Source organism: Mesocricetus auratus, unplaced genomic scaffold (assembly GCF_017639785.1).
Source record: "Mesocricetus auratus isolate SY011 unplaced genomic scaffold, BCM_Maur_2.0 Super-Scaffold_100027, whole genome shotgun sequence".
In the NCBI taxonomy this organism is placed as follows: Eukaryota; Metazoa; Chordata; class Mammalia; order Rodentia; family Cricetidae; genus Mesocricetus; species Mesocricetus auratus.
The window spans coordinates 10896104-10918535 of NW_024429208.1; the positions used below are offsets into that span (position 1 = coordinate 10896104).

Consider the following 22432-nt stretch of genomic DNA (forward strand, 5'->3'; position numbering starts at 1 on the left):
CGCAATGAAACTAAAATCAATTAAAGGTTGTTTCCTTTTTTTCTCTTTTTTCTTTTTTCTTTTGGTTTTACGAGACAGGGTTTCTCTGTTTTGGAGGCTGTTGGTCCAGCCTGGCCTCGAACTCACAGAGATCCACCTGCCTCTGCCTCCCGAGTGCTGGGATTAAGTATAGTTAATAGATTAGATGGTGGCCCTCAAACCTCAGAGAGTCTTAATATGGCATTTAATGAAAAATGTCTTCCCTGACAGACAAAATACCAGCTCTGGCAGCAGCAGCTGGAGCTATTCACAAAGAAGTCGGGCTGCAACAGATTTCCCCTAGAGCTTACTTCAAGTGCGGTGACACATAGCACTGGGCAAAGAATTGTTTCATGACTCGCCCCTGCCAGACTTGCCACACTGTTGGATTTACTGCTCTTCTCTGCCTCATTAAAGTAGGCCAGTTCACGTTCTGCCTGCATAGAAAAATCTCTCAGATCTTGTCTGGCAGCCGAGGGCTGATGCTGCCCTGTGTGGCAGCCAAAGAGTGATGACCTCTGCCCCCAACAAAGCCATTGAGATCATCACTGAGGGTCACAGGCTGGCTGTCCAGAGAGTGGGTAAGTCTCTGTCATTCTTATCTGAGAGGCCACTTGGTTGATACCTCCTACTCACGTTTATCCCGCTGGCCCTGTCCCCTCTGCCTTTTCTCCCATCCTTAGTCACGATGAAAACCTTAGCCGTACAATGGCTGGTCACGTCGGCAGTTTCTGTACTGTACCTGCTGCAATGTCCATGTATGAACACTTATAGCCGTGATTAGAGGAACGACATGTATACGTTTGTGTCTAGACATGTGTCCTCACACTGAAGTTGGCCACTCACAGTGGGAGCCTATACCAGCTGTGGACATAGGACTCAGGGAAGCTTGGGTTCCAGAGCTGGGCCTGGGCTGACAGAAAGCATCCACATCGAGGCTGTACCTAGAAGTCCTTTCTAAGTTCCTCATCCTAATCTCCTAACCCCAAAGCCTGTACCTCTGCAGCTCAGCCCAGAAGCTCAGTTGCAAGAAAAGACTAGGGCGATGAGGTTTCTTCCTTTTCTGCTCCTGTGGTTCTTTCTGGTCTTCTACCAACTGGGGACCAACCGATCTCTGCTTCCTCATACACAGCCCAGGCCATTCATCGGTCCATCTTCAGCTAGTACAGGCCTGAGGTATGTAGGAGGGAGAGGCCTGTGAGGACTGGGGTACACTCCACATTCATATCGACACTTCATGGCTCGCTGTTCGTAATACGCTTAGGTTACTAACAAAGGCGGAGATCTACCCAAGGAGGTTCACTCAGACTTCAGAGAGACTGAGAAGTTCTCCTCGGTCAGCTAGAAGGACCTCTGACAGATGAGTTAGTGAAAGAATATGTAGCAACTTGCTTAGATCTCCGCCTCAGTGTAAGGGGAAGGCAGAGACTGTAATGCAGGGGTCAGATGGGTCAAATGAAGACATGCTTTTCTTTCCTTTCTCTCTCCTTCTTCTTTGTTATTTGTTTCTTTGTTGTTTGTTTGAGATGGGGTTCCTCTATGTAGCCCAGGCTGTCCTGGAACTTACTCTATAGACCAGGCTGATATCCACCTGCCTCCTGAGTGCTGGGATTAAAGGTGTATGCCACTTGAAGTAGCGTTTCTCAAATTGAAGACGCAAACATTATTTCACACGATTTGGATGGGTTGAGATAGTTCATCATCGATCAGTTTTAAAAAGCATGAGTATCGCAGATGAGAGGACCTGGATTTAGATCCACTTCTGACGCTTGCTTTGCTGTGTAACCTGGGGCAAAAACTTAACCTCTCTGGTCTTGTTAATTGTAATGTAAAACAAGGCTCCTAGGGCTGTGTGAACATCATCCATGAGGCTCTAACACAGTTTTTCTGAATCATAGCCCAAGAAATACTAGCCTGACCCTCGGGGCCCTCTTAGACCAGTCATGGCTCCCTGCCCATCCATCCCAAGCTGTCATCACCATCCTTCAGATGAGAGAGCAGCATCTCCTTGGGCAGGGACCCAAGACTGGAGCAAGGGACAGTGTCTCACAGGTTTTTCTGCTGGACGGGAAGGCAGCTTTGCGTCAGCCCGGATCTGTTTCTGGGATCTGTGTAGCCTCTTGGGGAAGGACTAGAACAGGGGAAGGCACAACTCTGAGATGACTTACCGACGGATCTTCTCGCAGGATGTGAGGAAGGAAACAAGGAAGAACACGAGGGTTCAATGACCCTGAAGATGTGTCAATGACCTTCCATGGCGCTTGTGAGGGATGGCTGTGTCTCCCATAGGAAATGTAAGTTTGCTACCCCACTCCACCCTAACACATGGGCCTTTGGATTATGATGTGCCCAGGCAGCCTGTTCCCTTGGACAATAGGAGCCTGGAAAGTCCCCAGGATAAGCAACGTAGCTTTTGTCTGTCTGTACACACACACACACACACACACACACACACACACACACACACACACACACAATCATACATGTGTGCATCAGACCTGGCTATGGAATTGAGAAAAGAACTCAGACATCATTCTTGGTGGACAAGTTTAAAACACAAGTGTGGCTCATTTTATTTTATCCCAGAAAATACACACACACACACACACACACACACACACACACACACACACACACACACACGAACAAAAACATCAGTCCCTCCAGAAGGAAAGGCAGTAGACAGGGCCTCTGATGGGGCAGCTCAGAACTACCCAGGCTCAGGTCCAGGGCTTGACAGTTCTAACCTCTCTCATGGGACCTGAGAGCCCACACTCTGGCACTATTCCCTCCACAGTTCCTGTCTCCAAGCCCAGCCTTGTTGCCCCGAGGTGGCCCTATGACTAAGAGCATGGCAGCTTGCGGAAGTGTGAGAGGGCTGCCTGCAACTCCTTGGGACAAGAGCAGGATCGACGACAGTGCCAGCAGCCAGGGAGGGGAAGTCAATAAAATAGAAAGAGTTTCCTCACATTTTTATCTTCTGGAAAAAAAAAGTAGTTAAATGCCACTTCCAGGCCGGCAGCTCCCTGAGCCCTAGACAGTCTGGGGAGAGTAGTGTACTACGATGGGAGACCTGGAGCAGCCATACCCAGCACTGGGCCAGGCCGCTAAGCCACAGCCGCTCTATGGAGACAAGACAGAGCTTTCTGATGCTTCTGGATGGGGGGGGGCTGGGCCCCGCCTTCGAAGATGCTGATGCTACTGCATCCAGCCTAGCACAGGGCCCCATGGCACAGAGCATCTCCTTCCTCCACCCCAGGCCTTTCTTACTGGGCTTCATGCTGCAGGTTGATGCTCCCTCTACTCAGTCCAAAGTGGAAACCAAATGCCCAGTGGGCTTCCTGGCATGGTCTTCCTTGTCTTCTCTCAGTGAGATTGGTCCAGCCAACCGAAAAGATAAAGATTTCTTTCCCTCAGGAAGGGGCAAACTCTGCGGACCATGAGGATGTCCCTACTCTGCCCTCAGCCAGTTGATCCCCTAAGCCAGGGTGCTCTGGGTCTCCTTCTGGGTGCTCCACATCCCCAGGAGACCCTTGGGAACTCCCTCCACTCACCAGCCCCAGAGTGTAGCCATTGGGCCGCCGTCCAGAATGGGGGCCACTGCCATTGGCCCATACCCCCAAGGAGTGGCCGTTGAGGCGGAGGCTGACCTGCTCTCCCTCAGTACCGTGAGATGCTAAGGCCCAGGCACTGGAACCCCCTGCCTTGAAGGGTTCCTGCCGCCTCAGGACATGGGTGCGGATGATCTTCCGGAAGGTCTGGCGGAACTCCCGGATCCTGTAGGCGTAGATGAAGGGGTTGACCACAGAATTGCTGTGGGAGAGGATGATGGCCAGGTACATGAGCCACGGAGGGGCGTGCTGGCATGAGGGGCAGAAGAAGGTGAAGCAGTTGATGATGTGTAGTGGCAGCCAGCAGAGGGCAAAGAGCCCCACGATGATAGCCAAGGACTTGGCAGCATGGACCTCCTTCTGCAGCGTGGACCGAGTCCGCTCCCCTGGCAGGGGTTGGCTCCCCATCTGCTTCAGCTGCCTCCGGGCTGCCAGGAAAATCCGCAGGTAGATGCCCAGCATGAGCAGCAGGGGCAGTAACACGAAAGCAAAGAAGTTGTAGTATACCATGTAGTTCATGGGCACCACGTCCTCGAACAGACAGGTCACCTGGCCCTCATCACAGGTCTTCGTGGAGTTCTTGCCTTCCTTAAGGTAACTGCAATTGTTCCAACCCAGCATGGGGGTCAGGCCGATGGCGAATGACAGCACCCAACAAATCGCAATGATGCCCTTCGCCCTCATACCTGTCACCAAGCCATTGTACCTGAGGAGAGAGGACCGGCATTAGAGAATTGACGAGCGAAGGTCTAGCAGGGCCGCAAGCTAAGAACCCCAGATGGTCCCTGTGTGTTCTGCTTATAGGGTCCTGACTAAGCATTTCTTCCTCCTAGGGTCTTGACTGACTAAGCATTTCTGTCTCCTAGGGTCTTGACTGACTAAGCATTTCTTCCTCCTAGGGTCTTGACTGACTAAGCATTTCTGCCTCCTAGGGTCTTGACTGACTAAGCATTTCTGTCTCCTAGGGTCTTGACTGACTAAGCATTTCTTCCTCCTAGGGTCTTGACTGACTAAGCATTTCTGCCTCCTAGGGTCTTGACTGACTAAGCATTTCTGCCTCCTAGCCCCAGTAGTGTACTCTTCTAAGTGAGGTACGGCGCCATTAGTCAAGTACGGTCCTGAGACTTAAAATCAGAGTTTGGTATGAGAGAAACAGGTGATCATAGGGGGACGAGGACCGCTTCCATGGTGGTTAATCTTGGTTCATATGATGACTTAGAATAGGACAGGTCCAGGGTGGGGACAGAACCAGCAAGGTCTGTGCCGCTCATGCTCACTCCATGCTTGCTCCTCCCTATTGACTTGAATCTCCACAGACCTCAAGAAAAGGCTCAGGGCATGGAGGAGGAGTGGCAGTCCCAGGCCAAATGAGATAGCATCCCCACTTCAAAGCCACCCACAGTCCTCTGGGTGGAAATGAGACAATTATGTCTGGACATTTTCCTGGCAATCAGAATAATCAAGAGGCACTGAATGGGGTGTGAAATAAGACAGTAATCTTCCTGAGGGTCAAATGAAAGTATTCTTTATGCTGACCGGGGAGGGGGTGGGGCAGGGCTTGATCGGTCAACCCAAAAGTAAACTCAGCTTCACAGGAAATACATCATTACTTTAGTAAAAGAATGCTTTTGTTTTTGTTTTTGTTTGTTTTGGTCTCCTTGACTGGAAAAAAAAAGAACTTCGGTAGTATCTGAGGGATGAACTTAAGTTTAATGGTTTCAATTCTGGCAAAGCAAGACTACTCTCCCCACTGCCCAGTGGAACTCCAAGTTCAGGCTGGGCATCTTGGAGAAGTTTCCGGGCTCATCTGGGGCTGGGAACACACTTAGAGTAGGATTCTCCTGCATTTGTCTCTATATTGCCAGCTACAGGAGAGGGGCCTATGTGTAGGGTAACAAGGAAAACATACACACTTATTGATTGTAGACTTAGAGCAGCTACAGAAAGGCTACTGCCTCTGGGTGGCAGACACAGGTACCTGCTGATAACAGGCAGGGGAGGGAGGCTGGTATGTGTCTACCTTGTCTTTATGGCCATGTAATATGTATGCCAGAGCTGAATCTACCTCATATGTGTGAGGCCCTAAGTTCAAGCATCATACAAAAAAGAAATAAAGAAAGGAAGAAGGAGAGAGAGAGAGAAAGAGAGAGAGAGGGGGGAGGACGGAAGGAAGGAAGGAAGAGAAAGAAAGAAAACGTGTAGCCACTGTTGCTAGATCTCAAGAAGGACTTGATGGTTGATTTATTTTATTTTTTGAGGCAAAAAAAATCTTCCATTTTAGATGTTGCCAAATAAACAAACGCACGCTAGTAGTTTCTGACTACTTACCTAATCCGTTCCTCTGTTTCAGGGCTGGGGAAACTGAAACCAAGACCCAAAGAGAGACAGGGACTTGCTGTGAACATCCCAAAGCCCAGGGGCAACTCAAACGCAAGTGAATTTCTCAGAATCTTTTAGTTTCTTCCCCCATGGAGCTGGGGATCGAATTCAGGGACAGGAGTATGACAGGCAAGCATTCTGCCACTGAGCTACCACTCCAGCCCTGTCAATTCAGAATCCAAACAATTACTGGCAGGCACATTTTTGGGAGCCTCCCAGGCCCACTGAGTGGGGCCTTGGTCACCGGCAATCGTGCCTGTGCAGGAGGGTCCTAGACTTACTACAGTCACTTAGCACCTCAGGACAAGCATCGCATGTGTGACTGTCTAGAGGCTTAAGCATGAAGACCTAGGGTCCCCGCCCCGACTAATTAATACTCACATACTTACTCTGTGTCAGGTACCCCTCAACAGTGCTTTACATGATCCTCACGGGAGGAGAAGCTATGTTACTGTTCACATCTTTCCTGGGACAAGCACACCCTTCCTGGGTACTAGTCCTGGTACATTCCTGTAAACAAGGAATGCTGTGTCACTTTACCTCTCTGGGCCTCGACGTCCTCGTTTATAAAATGAAACTAAGAATTCTAGACCTATCGCCACTGCCCCACAAGGGCAAGCTGCTGAATTTAGTGGATGGAAACCCCAGGGAGTGACTCAGGGTGGATCAGAGCTATTCAGCTGCTGTTCAGAGAAATGGGCTGTCCGGAATACTGATAAGCTTCCGGGGGGTGGTGTAGGGTCTCCCACCTTGGTGGCTTTCCAACTATTCTCAGGCCTTCTTGTCCTGGTCCAGGGAGTTAGAAAGGTGGTAGTCTTGGGAAAGGGATCCAACTAAATAAGTAATTTCTGAGTTAAGAAGTTGTTGTTGGAGACAACAGATAGCTTCTGGGAATACACTATGGAAATCCCTGGTTTGTCCAGTTTACTTTTACGGAGAACCCACAAGGGGAAGTCTTCCACTGCATTCTTGAAAGAAAGCCCCTATGGGGACAGAACCCAATATATAAGATGTACTTTCCTATGTTGGCAACGTACTGAGGGGCTTGGGGACATTTGGCTATATGGCCTTTGTTTTTGAATGTTTAAGCACATTCAGATATTATTTCAACACACACACACACACACACACACACACACACACAAATAGGAGTAATGTTCAGATTTCCATAGCTTAGAAATAGAGGCAGGAGAATCAAGAATTCAAGTTTGTGGGGCTGGAGTCTGAGGTCTAGGATGGCATCAGAGTCCAAATGGAATCGCCAACACACCATAGCCATTCCAAGGGCACACCCTGGCCTTATCTGTGACTAGCATAGTCTCATCCAGGCCTTCTGGGTAAATAAATTCTGTGCAGCTAAAAAGGATGCCCAGGTTGCATGACATGGAGTCATTCCAGGGAGCCTCAGGGAATGGGTGCTGGAGTCTCCGGCAGCCCCTATATTCAAGTGGCCTCTGCATTCCTATGTCCACCAGCCTTTAGAAGTAGCCCTTCCCTGAGAATCCTGATTACCCATACTGGGGGCTCACCCCATAGCTCCAGAACATGCCAATAATTCCAGGTGGAGTTTCCATGTGTATTTGCAACACTGAAGAGAAGGTGGGACTTTCTAAGGCCAATGACCTAAGAATTGAAGAGTATCTGGCCCAAGGAAGAAACTCAAAACCCCTCCATAGACAGAGACCAGCCTAAATCAGCCTCACACCACACCTGCCACTCAGCAGTCAGGCTACCCCTCTCCAGCCCAGAGGGGGGGCCACACCCACATGCTCACTCACCCCTTCCCTGGGACCTTTGACAGGGTTTACCCTCCTGACACCTCCCTCCCACTTCACCCTACCAAAACCACACACACCCTGCAACATCAATATGGCAAGACTTCCTCCAGGGCAAGCTGTCTCCCGATTCTGCACCCTTACCAGCATCCTGGAGGAGGAAAGATTGGAATCCAGGGCTTCACACATGTTAGGCAACTGGTATTCTACCACTGAGCCATGCCTCTAGACCAGAAGGGGCTTACAGCTAAATGGAAAGCCTCTTTTCTTTCCTTTCTTTCCCTTTTGTGGGTACAGCTTAAGACCTCAGGCACGCTACGTGAGCACTCTACCGCTGTGTGTATGCCGGGCCCTCGTGCCCTTTGGGAAACAGAGAAGTGTATTTATTTTATAGCCCTCCAGGTCTTGCACCGGCTGATCTCCTGGGTGCGTTTTGGCCTGTTCTTTGGCTATGAGAGCACCAGGGGCCAGTGTGAGACTTGCAGACAGTGGAACAAAGGGTCCCCAGCAAAGGGGGCCTGCTCTCTTACACAAGGCTTTTCATTCCTTGCCCACACACAGTTTCATTTCTGCCTTTGACCCATTTTCTTTATCACCCTGCAGGCCCTGCTTTAATTTAACAGGGTCCCTACACTCAGGAAGGAGGGGACTGATTACTCTGAAGCTGAATTCTTTAAGACAACAAAAGAATTCCTCGTGCAAGCCTGGGACTATGCCTCCATCAAAGACTAGAGCCTGTGGACCTTGCCAACAGCACAGGAAGTACCTTAGAAGAGGCTTATTCCTGGCTGTGAAGGGAAGAAAGGAAGAGTCTAAGCTAGAGACACCTCCAGAACTAGTCAGGGGCGTCTAGCCCCCTCCAGATTCCCTTCGTGCCTAGTCCCCCGGTCCCCTCCAGACCCCATTCATGCCTGGTCTCCCGCTCCCTATCTAAAAACCCCTCATGCCTGGTCCCTTGGTGTCCTGCATCTCCTCATCATGCCTGGCTTGCTCTCAGGAGCTCTGATACAGATACTTCTACATTCTCAGTGAGCAGAAACTTCAGAGGACAGGAAAGAGAAGGGGTTCAATAGTCAGGAACACAGTGGCGGGCTCTAGAGTCCATCTAGATTGGGAGACACAAAGATGTCCTTTCTCGGCTCTGGTCTCTCACAAGGGTCATGACATCTGCTCCAACTGAAATACTGGGCCAGGATGATCAAAGGATAAACTGCACTCCACGGTAGCTATAAAACTGCCCATAGGTGAGATGAAGAAATATCCTTAGTGGGCATCTTCAGACCTGTTTTCAGCTCCCTGCAGAGACTAGACTTGTGCTTTCCAAAGCCCCACTCAGAGCTCAGAGAGGCCAAGGTCCAAGTGGCACTGAGGTCAGGAGGTCCTGAGGGTCAGGGATGCAGCTAGAGTGGGGGTGGGCTGTTGGCTCCAAGCCTCCATCTCACAAGAGAACTGCAACCTTCCCCTCCTCCCCTGCCCAGCCCCATCATCCCTACCCATTTACTGAAGCCGCAGAACTTTGTGAGCTCAGTCCAACAACACAGAAACTCGTCTCCTCGTCACACCAGAGAAAACAGGCCCCGCACAGGGCACCTAGCTTTCTATAAGCACACAACTCGTCCCATCCTACTTGAGGGACTAAGTCTCTTGATACTGAGAAGACAGAGACAGCAAGAGGAGAGCAAGCTGAAGCCCTTAAGCTGAGAATAGCCACTGTGATTTTTTCCTAATATGTTGCTGCTCGGAGTTGGGAGAAAGAGAGAGTGTTGAACTACCGCTGTCTCTTGGTGATCCACGACTGCATGGCTGGGCCTGACTCCCAGGGCAGATGCCAATGACCACTGGGAGACTCCCAGGGTAGATGCCATTGACCCCCCTGGGACCCATACGCATACTCCCCCAGGCCTCTGTGTTCTAATCTGTCCCTGCAGGAACCTAGACCTTGATCTACTTCAGAAGCATGGGGTGGAGGCAATGGGGCAGGCTGTCCCTGCAGGCGACCTTTAACCCTGTTCCTTCTTAGAGCTGGCCAGAAGTCCCTCCTGCTTTATTTCTGATTATTTTTCTTGTCTTTGAACAGGGGTCTTTGTGCAGACTCCTGGCTGGCCTGCAACTCATCATGCTCAGGCTGTAGCTCTCGCCAAGTCTCAGGACGCAAGCATGTGCTTGCTAACCACGCCTGGTTGAGTCCTTTAAAGACTTCTGACAAAGCCTTTACAGCAACACAAGGCACAGGCTCCGTCGTTCTGAGGAGCCTAGTGTGGGTGTCCACCTCTCCCTTAGGGCTCAGATTATAGCAAGGGCTGTGTGATGCGACCTCTAGGACACGGAGCCACTCGAGACAATCCTCCAAGGCTGACATCACAGTGACGGCAGGCCACACTTCTTCCCAGGCTCTGCTACCACCTCCTTGTGTGGCTGCGAGAGAGCTAGCCCGTAGTGACCTTCTGGAGGTGCAGCCTCTGCCTGCAGGATGTTCCGACCACAACCCAAGAGAGCTCGAGCCAGCCCCTCCTCTTCCTTATAAGGGGCTCATGTCTGTCTGCACACCGAAGCCACACCCTAAGGCCATTACCTCAAGTCTGTTGGCAGAACAAGATGCCGCTACACTAGCCTCTTCTCAGAAGCTCCTTTTTTCTATCCAGAAGATGAGAGGAAGGAAATGACCTCTAAAAGCTCTCTTGCATCTGACCCTGACTTTTCCACTGCTCACTGAGCCTGGTCCCGCTGACTGCCTCAGCCCACAGCACAGTTACCGATGCTTCCTTTGTGGGCGGGGACTCCACTTGTATAGAAAACCTCACTGTACATTCTAATCAATCCCCCATTATGGAGTCCTTCCTCAAGGCCAGCAGCCACCCCAGCCGCCCCAGGACCTAGCTCTGGTAGAAAGCGCAGAGGTGCAGTCCCGGGGAGAGCAGTATTGCACTGTCTGGATTATCTGCAGGGTGGCTGGGAAGAGGCCTCCGGGAAGATCTTTATTACACAATACTTGGCTGAAGTCACTTCACAAAAGAACCACCATAAAAACCCCTTTGCATAGCCAGCCCCTACAGCAGGCAGAGTCCTCTCAGACTTAGGAGCGATGTCATTTGCATAGAAGTCCAAATGACTCACTGTGGCATTTGGCCAAGTCACTTCCCCTCTCTGGGTCACTCTCCTAATGTACACACCAGGGAAAGGCTGGCGGTGGCAGGGGCGGGTTCCTAGCTGGGGTTCTGTGGCTTCCCATGGCTCCCCCGCCCACCTCAGATCATACTTAGGATGTATGAAGAAGAGCTCACACCCAGCAGCATGTAGTATCAGAGCTAGACCACCCTCATCTTACAGTAGCCATACACGGCTGCCTGAGGACTGCTTCAACATGTGACCTGGGGAGGCCCAGGGTACCCCGTGCCTATAGGGATAAGCCAGACAGGCATGACCACCTCCAAGTCCCAGAGCTCTGCCCACGTGGATCAAGCCTTACGCACAGATGCGAGCCCTGGCTCACCGGAGTGGGATGCGGATGGCGATGTAGCGGTCGATGGCGATGGCCAGGAGGCTGAAGATGGAACTCTGAGTGAGGACCAGGACAAAGCAGGCGAAGAAGAGGCAGCCGTGGCAGGCGGCGCAGAAGCCGGTGCTGATGGTGATGGCGAAGGGGATGGCGAGCATGCCCACCGCGATGTCGGCCGCCGCCAGTGACACCACAAAGTAATTGGTGACATTCTGCAGGTTGCTGTTGATCCACACAGCCCAGCACACAAGCACATTGCCGAGGACGGCCAGCACAGCGATGGCCAGCTCCACCGTGATGTACACTGAGGAGCCCATGGCAGGAGCAGCCACACGTGGGCGGGCTCAGCAAGGATGCGGGTCCGGGCCAGCTCTCGGTCCATAGCTGCAGCCCAGCCGTCCACCCACGCAAGCCTCGCAGCCCTTTCCTCACAAGAGCTACGAGTGTTCCCAGAGAAGAGAGTGTACCGAAGGCTCTTTCACCGACGACTCTGCATCTCCTGAAATCATGGCTACTCCAGGGGATCTGGCCTGGCTCCGCTCAACTTTAGGGATCCTGGGTACCTGCGAAGAGAGAATGCCGTGAGCAGCTGACACACCCTGGCCACTTCAGATTCCGCCTCACTTACGGGACAGGTGTCTGCCTGAGAATGACTCCCGTCTTGCCCCATCTGGGGCGGTTAGTCAGGACACAGGCCTGAAAAGCTCTTCTTGTCAAGATCTTCCACCCAACCCTTCTCAGGGAAGCAGCTCCTCCTCTGGTCTCTTCAGGACAGACACGGGAGGGATGGCAGATAGAACGAGGACTCCTGATAACCTGTCTTCACTACCCAACACGCATCTTCCTCACTCCAGGTACTGCGATTACCACTTTCCCCGCTCAGAGTAGCAGCTGAAGGTGTTTAATCTATGCGAGCAAGTTAAAGTCAAGGCAAAATGATATTTATGTTGGCTCCTCTTACATAGCTTTCAAGTTTTCTGCGGCAGCCTGGTCAGTCTTCTGGGTCCCTGCACTCAATATCAGTCCCATGAGACTCTCCCTCCAGGAAGGTTCTCTCCCCCCTGGGCTTTCCAAATCCCATGTACCTTCTCACACTGAGCCAGCCTCCCAGCCTGGCTCTCTTTGCTCCATCCCCGCAGGGAACCACCATCCCCACCTGAGGGACACCACCACCACTATAGTCACCTCAGGCACTCTTGGAGTTCCTTTCTGGAGGGACCTGGGAGCTGCATGGTCCTATCTTCCAGTTCTGGCAAGTAAGCACTCTTACCCTCAGAGGTGACAAAGCTGGGTCCACGCCAGAGCCACTGCTCCGAGAGCTCCTGCCAGCCGGCTGCACAGCCAGGCAGGGCAGGCACTGTGACTGCTTCCCTTCTCTGAGGGATCCGCCTCCCGCTCTCCTCCCACGCCTCTCCCCACCTGTCCCTCCGCCTAGCTGATGCAGGGAGTGCTGTTTTAGAAGAACAGGTGCTCAGGGAGGACTCACTGGAGGACTGTGGGCAAGAATGCTTTTATCCCCCCCCCGCCTCAGTTTCTCCACTCAGACTATACCACCAGTGGGTCCCAGATGGCAACCAAGGGCTCATTTCAGCTCTTATCCACGGTCCCTTGAGAAAGGAGTAACAGATTTGGAAAGGCTACCCGAGGCACAACGTCAGATCACAGGAATAGCGGAGACCCCTGGAAACAGGAAGTCTTGCTCTCTCTGTAGCAGGCCCTGGCCAAGCTCAAACTCCTGCTCTACCCCCCTGAATTTGCAAAATTCAGTGTAAACAGAACTCTCCCAATTGCCTGTTTTTCTCCAAGCAAGATCCAAGAGACTCGCCCACCCCCAATCCATCCTCTTCAGCTCTGAACCTTCATGGAACCCCAGGTTGGGCCTGCATGTAGACACATCTTTCCTCCAGGATCAGAGGGACAAGCGGAAATGCAGGCCTTGGGAGAAAGCCTTCTCTTCTTGAAACTGGCCAAGAGGCAAGATGGGGCTGAAATAAAGAAACCTCAAGTTTCCTTCTGTGATGTTGCCAGCGCTTCAGGGTGGGGCCAGAGTAGACATGGCAGCAGCCGTGTAGCTGGGTGTGGAAGTCCTTCTGCCCAACTAGGAGGTTGATACCGAAGGCTAGGAGAGGGAAGCTAAAGTCCGCAGAAACCAATAGAATTACCACTCCTTCCTAAGCGGCAACATTGCCCCGAAGGCGAGGCAGAGACACCTGCAGCTAATTCCTTGGGAGTCCTGGCTTTGCGCAGGCCATTTGTCAACTAGCTGTTCAGAATGCATATGTGTGCTACCTCTGGGCCCCTCTATGCCCAAGGCTTACAGTTCACAGGAGCATTCAACAAGGGTCCTCCGTAAGCCCAGGACCAACACCTTCTGCCCTGGGCTCTAGCTTTCAAGGTTGGGAGCTACAGCAGGCTCACTGTCCAACCAGGCCCAACCACACTCAACCAGGCTCAACCAGGTCCAACCAGACCCAATCAGGCCCAACTAGGCCCAACCAGACCCAACCAGGTTCAACTAGGCCCAACCAGGCCCAGTGAGCCCCTGGAAAGCTGCTGCCTTCCAAGAATCCTGACTCTCCCTACTGGTATCTTCTGGGGGTGGGAAGGGTAACCATCTGTCCCTTAGGCGCTCTCTACTGGAAACTGCGCTGATGGCTACTGAAGCAGTCTGTAACTAGACCAGCCCATGTTAGAAAGCTGGCCCAGGCCCTAACCGTCCTCCATCCTCAAGGTCCCCGGTGGGACACAGCAGAATATAACACATTTCTGTCAAGGTGAGACAACACCATCCCTGAGCCTGGAGTCCTGCTAATGGTCACACCACCAGCGCTGAGCCCCAGGAACTAACTGTACTGACTCCGTAGTCACCAGGACACTGGCTCATAAGGGGCCTAGCCCAGGCCTACTATTTGCTGAAGTTCTCCCAGCAGCCTTGGTACCTGTCTGAGCACTCCCAGTTCTCAAGGCCCCTCGTGATCCGTGCTGGGTTCACGTTGGATATTTTGGGATACCAGCGCCCTTCCTGACTGTCCTGAGGCCACCCTGCTGCTCCCCAGTCTCAACACAGCTGGCCCTCCTGCCAGGCCTGCCTTGTATCAGCTGAGGACACACGAAAGGTTCCTGTCCCAGGGCCCTTTCCTCTGCCCTTCCTTCAACATTCCTGCAGGCTGTCTCAGTTATCGTAGCGCATCCCAGGGGAAGCTCCTCTGATCCCAGGGCCACCTGGGCAGCTGCCAAACCAGAATCTCTCTTTTCATTTGTGCCTTCCCCAGCCTCAAGTCCAGCAGATCAGTGGAGCCAGAGGCACTCTCAGGACAGACAGGAGGGAGGAGCCCTGCAGGGGAAGGCTGAGATTGAGGCTGTCTAGCTATAGGCAGGCAAAATAGCCCAGGGCCAGGGCACCCTGACTTGAAGCTTTTCTTTGTAGTATGAACGTTCCCACTGGGCCAATTCAAACCTGCTAATGTATCACTGACCAGACTAAGCCACACACACACACACACACACACACACACACACACACACACACACACACACACACGGCCTAGAAATGTCAGCCACTGCTGAACCGCTAAGCCCTCTGATCTCCAGGTGGCCATGGATCTGAATACCAAGGCTACCCTGGGTCCCTTGAGGAGTTTGTGTGCGCTGTCTGGGAATTTGGAAAATGACGGAAAGCTGTGTTCCGGACAGCCTGGTGAATTCCATTTTTCAGGTGAGAAGTTGCAGCTCAAATAGGTGAAAAGGCTCCCAGCTTTATCAGGGATGAGAGAGGGTGGCACAGTCCTTGGAGAACGCCAAGGGACGCGGTGAAGACTTCCCTCTCTGCGAAACCTCCGGAGCAGAGGTTCTCAACCTGTGGGTGCCGACCCCCTTTGACAAACCTCTAAGAAAATACTTACAACTCCTAACAGGAGCAAAATTACAATTATGAAGTAGCAATGAAAAGGATTTTTATGGGTTGGGGTCACCACAAAATGGGGAACAGTATTAAAGAGTCACAGCGTTAAGAAGGTTGGGAACCACTGCTCTAGAGTCACAGGAAGGCTGGGGGCCCAGGGAAAGGGACCAGTGTAGAGGCTGGAGCTAGCAATTTCCTATCCCTCTCTGTTGCCTCTATCGAATTAATCCTTGAGTCATCTGTTGCTAGCCAAGAGTGGAAATTAAATATTAATAATGCTGCATTTCCTTAGGATTGTCCTTTATTGGGGACAGGGCAGGGTGCAGAAACTGTCCCAGGTAAGCTACAGGCACATGCTACAGGACACTCATCAACAAGACTTGAAGGGACACCCCCTTAGGGTCCCAGCAGTCAGACTCAACACTGCCTCTTCCTTCCCATTCACTCCCACCCTGATCCAGCCACTTTAATTAAAACCATTTAATCCCAACCCACATATCTCCTGACCCACCCCGGGCTCTGTGTACACATGCCCAGGGGGTAGCTCCAGACCCTGATGGATATGACTATTAGCTCCCAGGCAGCGCTCCACACACTGTTCCGGGGTGCAGCCAAGCACACGGAACAGAGCAGCACAAAGACTGCCCATTGCAGCGGTACTGGGCTTCTTCCTGGGCTCTGAAACCCCAGCCTTACGATTTTGTTTTGTTTTGAGACAGGTCCCTTGAAGCCCAGGCTGGCCTTAAGTTTGCTACGTAGCCAAATATAATCTTGAATTCTTGGCCCTCCTGCTTCTAGTTCCTAAGTGCTGTATCACAGGCTTGCGCCACTGTACCATGTTGCCTCTTGCTCATAGGCAATGTGCACCAGTTACCTAGTCTTCTGGGCCACGGGGACGTCTGAGCCACCTGCCACCCCTTTGCTCCCCGCATCCCTGGAATCTACTGCAGGGGTCTCAGAAGACAAGAACCTGGGAATTCTTCAACCACAGCTGTCACCTTAGAGATTCAGACACACAGAGGCCATGCCCGGATCCCCAGGACCTTATCTCCCACTTCAGGTGAGCTGCAAACCAGATTTCAAAATGCAAGAAGAAACCAAGAGTACGAAAGAGAACAGATGTGGCTCTCACCTTTAACGCCAGCACTCTGTCGGCAGACAGAGTTGGAGGCCAGTCTGGTCTACACAATTACACCCTGTCTCAAAACAACAACAACAAAAAGCCAACCCGTGAAAGAAAAATAAAATTATCAAATCCACGCGAGAGGATATGGCCTACATGGCAATAATTTAGATACTTTACAAAGGAAGAGCCATGAACAAGAATGAGAGCTAGCAAACTCTCTAGAACACAACAGCAAATACAAGCAAGAAACAAAAGATTCTGGACAGGAAAAACAGGGGTCAAATAAAGAGCATGCCATATGCGATAGGCTTTGGTCCTGCAGGCAGCTGAGGATCAAGGCACTGGGAGATGGAAGGGAACACCGAGGAATTCTTACAGGAACCAGAGACAAAGTCTAGGTTGAAGAGATCCAGCTTCTGTCCTTGGGAAGCAGTTGATAATTGGAATGACAACCAAGCAAGAGTCACAGCGGGATGGGCTGGTGCCTCTTACACCCAAAGGACAGTAGCTGTCCTTGCGGGAAGACTCCAAGCCTACTGAGCCCCTCCCCAACACATCAGTCAACAAGCTAGGTACCTTCTGAGACTTCTGGGTCTCCTTTCCCTTCCTGGGCCTCTCCAGAAATGCACAGCACCCAAATTCCAATATCTGGTAAAGACTGGGCCCCAAGTACACAAGCAGGTGACCAGTACGTCCTTCCCCTACCAACCATGAGTGTGTGGTTGCTGTTATGCTCCTGGGGACAGGATGTGGGCAGGAAGGGAGAACCAGCTCTCTGCAGCTGGAGGCCGGGGCACTAGCTTGCCTTTCTAATTTCTCTGACACCAGCCAGAAGCCAGGCTACCCTAGTCTAGACTCCAAGGCTACTGGTCAGCCGCATCTCTCTTCTTTCCCACTGAGAGTCCTAGAGTAAACCCCGACATGCCCACTTGTCCAGGTTTGGTACCAGTAAGACCACAGGACCCCAGTCCTCACCTCAGATGGCACTCACCCATTGCCGGCTGCTTCTCCAGATATAGCCCCAGGCCTCACAGAGATGCTTGGAGCACAGCCTGTGGTGGGAGTGGCTTGTAGGGTCCATGCTATGTCCATCACAACCCCCCCCCCGCCACTGTGCCTTAGCTTTTCCCATGTGCACAGGCCATGGGGAGAGCGTCACATGAAAGGCTCAGTCCCTGCGCCTGCCATGAATAGTGGATGACAGGTACTGTGCCTCCTGAAGAGAGAACAAGGGGTCCCTGGGTGGAACCCTGGACAGGAGGCTGGCGGGTTCGCTCGAAATGAGGGATGCAGACCCACCCACCGCTGAGCTCCTTAGGACACGGCTGTGATGATGCAGCCATAACGGATGAAGGGAAAGAGCGGGGTGCACTGGACCAACCTGAGTGTGCTTGCTGCACCCGGACCCCTGCCACTGCCCCTCTGCCCATCAGTGTCTCCACCCGCCTGGCTCATGGCTCCCAGAGGTCATTGTGAGGTCAGGTGTAAAGACTCCTCCAGCTAGAGCCCCTGGATAGAGACCTGTCACGTAAAGCTAGAGGTAACCCTGGAAAAGGGCATGAGGCCTGTCGTCCTAGTGTCTGACCCCTCCCAGGCCCTGAGCGAGAGTGGCTGCTCTTTCCCCTCATTCCATCCCTGCTTGTGGCCTCCAGATTCAGGGCTGGCACTTTCTCTGCACCACACGGCTCCTTACCCAGCGCAGGCTCTGGGCCTCGCTCTGGACATACACAGTCTCCAGGGGCCCCTTTCTGTACCCCTAATCTTTTCCTACTACTGGGAGCCTAGTATGAACCTAGGGCCTGTCCTCAAGCAGTGCACCACCTCTGCCCCCCACAACCTCCCCACTACTTTCCTCCTCTGAGTTCCCCAGGTCACTATCTACCCTGTGTGGTCCCCAGTGTGTCCCAGGGACCAGATCCTTCCATGGCAGCTGGGAGATTCTCTTCTGCCAGCTTAGTTCCTGTCTGTAGCAACATCCTCAGCTATGGATCCCCACCTCTTCAGCTCCCCATCACATTCATCAAAACCCTTCCTACCTGTGCCCACCAATCTAACTATCACTCTGTCATCTATCTATCTGTCTATCTATCTATCTATCTATCTATCTATCTATCTATAATCTATCTATCTATCTATCATCTATATATCTATGTATCATCTATCTATCTGTCTATCATCTATCTATCACTCTATATCTATTCATCCATCTATCTGCTCCACCTCTTCAGCTCCTTCATCACATTCATCAAAACCCTTCCTGCCAAAGATGCACACCTTTAATCCCAGCACTTGGGAGGCAGAGGCAGGTGGATCTCTGTGAGTTCGAGGCCAGCTTGGTCTACAAAGCTACACAGAGAAACCCTGTCTCAAAAAAAATCACAAAAACAAAACAAACAACAAAAACCAAAACCCTTCCTGCCTGTGCTCACTGATCTATCTATCTATCTATCTATCTATCTATCTATCTATCTATCTATCTATGTATCTATCTATCTATCTATCTATCTATCTATCTATCTATCACTCTCTATCTTCTCTCTATCAATCACTCATCTATCTATCTATCTATCTATCTCAATCACTCTATCACTCATCTATCTATCTATCACTCATCTATCTATCTATCTGTCTATCAATCTGCCCAGCTGTCTCTCCCTCTACTCTCATATGCACACGCTACCCAGGGCCTGGGTTGGGTCGTATCAACAAGACACTGAGATGGTGACTGTAGCTTCTACGAGGTGAGGCAGCTCAGGAACAGGCAGGTTAGAGGCCAGAGCTGCTGATTTCAGGCACCAACCGAGTTACCAGGGGCTGTGGTCCCACTTACAGGTCCTGGACTTTGCAGAACCTGACACCTTGGGGCCATATGCTTGCTCCCAAGCTAACTCTTGTCCACACTTCTCTCTACTCATAACAATCCACACCTCTTCCTCCAGGGGTACCCAGTCTAAGCACAGAGTCCCCTGACCTGTCCTCTGGCATATCCTGCCCACAACCTCACTGCTACCGCTGCCACCACCCCTTCCGCTGAACCTATCCCCATGCCAAGCCAAAGAGTATCTCCCTGCCTTCCTCTATACACCTGTGTGCTAGCATTACTCTACAGATGAGAAAATCGAATCCCCAGGCAGTGACTTTCACAAGGCCACTTAGTATGCATCTAAGGGACAAGATCAAAACCCAGATTGGGACGCCAAAATCTTTGATCCCTCTGCAGGGCCCTGGAAATCAGCCACTACTTCTTCTGCCTGGCCCAGAGTTTGTCCCTTACTACACGTGTGGGCAGCCCTTAGTCTAACTTCAAGCCATGAATGAGGAGGCCAGCTCTGCCCCCAAAAGAGTCATGGTCAGCTGTGAAAGAATGCACACTGGCTGGGGTTTGCCCAAGAGATACCAGGACCGGAGAGAACCTGGGAAGTCCCAGAATGCAAGGACTGGGTTTTTGAGATCTTGATACCATAGTCACAGACCCACCAGTCTTTGGGGGAGCCCTGGAAGACCCAAGCAAGCAGGGTCTTCCCAACCCCATGTTCCCTAAAAGCTCTCCAGCAACATCCTAAAGGTCGGGACACCAGGGCAGTATTGGTTGGGTGTGACAGTCTCCTGAAAGGCACACGGAGTGGCGTCTAGGGGTCCAGGGGGAGCTGGGCAGAGCTTAGGGCAACCAAGCGCTCTTGCGTTCCAGGTAGCAGGGCAGAAAGCAGGTTCCCTTCAAAGTGAGACAAGCTGCGGCCTCTGGGTGGGTAAGGAGAGCGATCCAAATCCCTCCCCAGCCATCAGGAGAACATATGCTCTGCCTGCCTCAGTTGTGGAGAGGAGTTCTGGCGTCTACCTGCCAGCTGCTTCTGTCGCTCCAGACCACTGAATCTCTGCTCCTCCCTTCGTATTGGACAGCACAATTAGTCTAAATGTTCCAAAGGCAGAGCCCTTGCCCATCTTCTGCCAAACCCCTGAGAGTTGCCACCGTTCCCGCCATTTCTGCCCCCTGCTTCGGGCAGCCCCAGGCACTCACCCACCCTGTTGTTCTCTGGCCTCTCCACAGTGTCCTAAGTCGGGTTCCTGCCACACTGTCAACAGGATGCTCCCATGCCTCGGGTTCCAAACTCCCCTGATCTCACCATGCCTTCCTGGCTGCAAGCTAGTGCCCGCCTGAACCCCTAACCCGCGAGTCTGACCCGCCTACCTCCGGCCGCGCCTCGACGTCCGCAGCCTAGCCTTGGCAGGGACGCGCCCTAAAGGGACTTGTGAGCTTGCAGGTTCAGTCCTCTGCGCGGACAAACCGACGGCCGTGGCCGCACGTCGCCTGCGGGTCTAGAAGACTGTAAGGCATCCCGCCGCCCTGCCTTACTCGAGCCCCTTCCGTGCTACCTGCCCCTAGCTCACCTTCCGGCCGCTGAGGACCGCCCCGAGGGCACCGCACTTGGGATGTGACCCGCGCCGAGGAACCCGGCCGCGACCACTCCGAAGCAGCCAGGGCAGGCTGGGACCCTGGTACCCGCGGAGTCCCCTCCCGACAGCAGGAAGGAAGGGTCCGAGGGAGAGGCGGGTGCTCCGAGGGGCGGGAGGGTCCTGAACTGCTCAGACCTCCCGGTCCCGCACAATCCGACGGTCACAATCGCCAAGATGCCGGCTCGCGACCCCCAGGACTCCCCAGACCCAGGCCCCCGGCTGACCTGCCTCTTGCGCCGGCTCCCACCGTCTCAGCGGCCGCTCGGGCTCCGGCTCCGGCCGCGCCGCTCATGGGCGCACCCTGCAGGCGACTTCGAAACCAGCGCTGCTCCCGCCCCGCCCCGCCGCTGGGGGAAACCGAGGTCCGGAGGCGGGAATCAGAGGAAGTGGTCCCGGGAGGGCTAGGTCATGATGGGTCTGGCAGCAAAGCACCCCTTGCCCCAACGTGGACGCTTCTGGTCCACGCGTCCTGACCGCCTCCTGCAGCGCCACTCCCACCCCCACCGAGTGCCCCCACCCATGAAGCCTTGGCGCCCCACCCCTCTCCGTGGCTCCTCCACGAGGCATCAGGCTGCCGGTGCGGCTCTGATGCTCCCAGTTTTGCGCTTTATGGGAGCTGGTGTTTTGTTACTGCCTCTACCGCTCCATATCCGACTTTAGACCGGGGTCCTTTTCTATTCTTACACCCCTGGTGCCTGTGGGGCCGTGACTCCTCCCCCCAACCCCAACTTGTCTGAACTACAGAGCAAAGGGGGAGTTGCATCTGCACCACAGGCTAACTAGGACTCTCAGAAGTCTGAGCTGGGAATCCCCTACTCTCACCACCCTAGTTTTTTCTGGAGGTGGCTGGACGGCAAGTCGGCCTTGAACTCATGTCTCTGGATGGATTTACAAATATCAGTCTGTTCACAGAAAGAATAGATTGCCCTTCATACATCCAGGCATTGAGGGCCAAGACCTTTCTGGAAATCTTGTCTTCTAAAACCTCCTGGAACCTATAGGGTGTCATCTAGAGGCAAGTGGGGAGAGGCTTGCTGAGAACCAGGCTAGACCCCAGGGCTGAGGTCTGGATGGGAAGGAATACCTCTTCAGAGGCAACCCTTTAATGTCACAGAAACGGGGGGAGGACGACGACGGCATGAGTGCGCAGGTGCCTAGCCCTTGGAGAAGCCAAATACCTACCTTTGCAGTGGTGATTGTCACTTTCCAGGGCTTGACTTCAATGGCCCGGCAGCTTCCCTGGCTCATCCCTCCCAAGTCTGGCCTCCTGTTTCCATTTGATGAGCCCAGGCCCCATCAGTGTGACAGCATCTGTAGGGTGGAGGGTGGGCATGCTTGTGTGTGCTTGTGTGCGCGCAGATCTGGTTAGAGTGGGAGCCCGCATGCAATCTGAATAGACCCCCTGGAGGCGCACATGAGACTGGGGTACTGCCATCCCAGTTTCACTCCCCAGGTGAAGAAGCCTACAGTCACCATCATGCAGGACCTGGGGCTGCCCTGGCACTGGCATGCATTGCCATAGGCCTTCCAGGCTTGTGGTTATTTCCGTTTAGTCGCCTCCTGGAACGTGCCAGCAGCTAGTACCATAGGTAGGGTTAGGAAGGGGACAAAACCAAGCTGTTGACTGTGCATCCTTGCTTCTGGGCCTCCCCATGCAGGAGCAGCACCATCCTT

General features: G+C 52.8%; 1 protein-coding gene across 5 annotated transcripts; it reads right to left on the minus strand.

The window, feature by feature from the left end:
• Positions 1–2562: 2562 nt before the first annotated feature.
• On the minus strand, positions 2563–21215 carry Adora2a (adenosine A2a receptor). 5 transcript variants are annotated; one of them, XM_013113826.3, is made up of 3 exons: positions 20983–21215; positions 11274–11842; positions 2563–4335 (listed from the first exon to the last, which is right to left on the minus strand). In XM_013113826.3, exons 2-3 carry the CDS (start codon positions 11594–11596, stop codon positions 3432–3434), a joined length of 1227 nt encoding a protein of 408 aa, XP_012969280.1. In that variant the 5' UTR covers positions 11597–11842; positions 20983–21215; the 3' UTR covers positions 2563–3431. The 5 variants fall into 5 exon arrangements, with proteins under 5 accessions (XP_012969280.1, XP_012969281.1, XP_040588316.1 ...); XM_013113827.3 differs by lacking the exon at positions 20983–21215 and adding an exon at positions 20693–20950; XM_040732382.1 differs by lacking the exon at positions 20983–21215 and adding an exon at positions 20322–20464.
• Positions 21216–22432: the final 1217 nt, after the last annotated feature.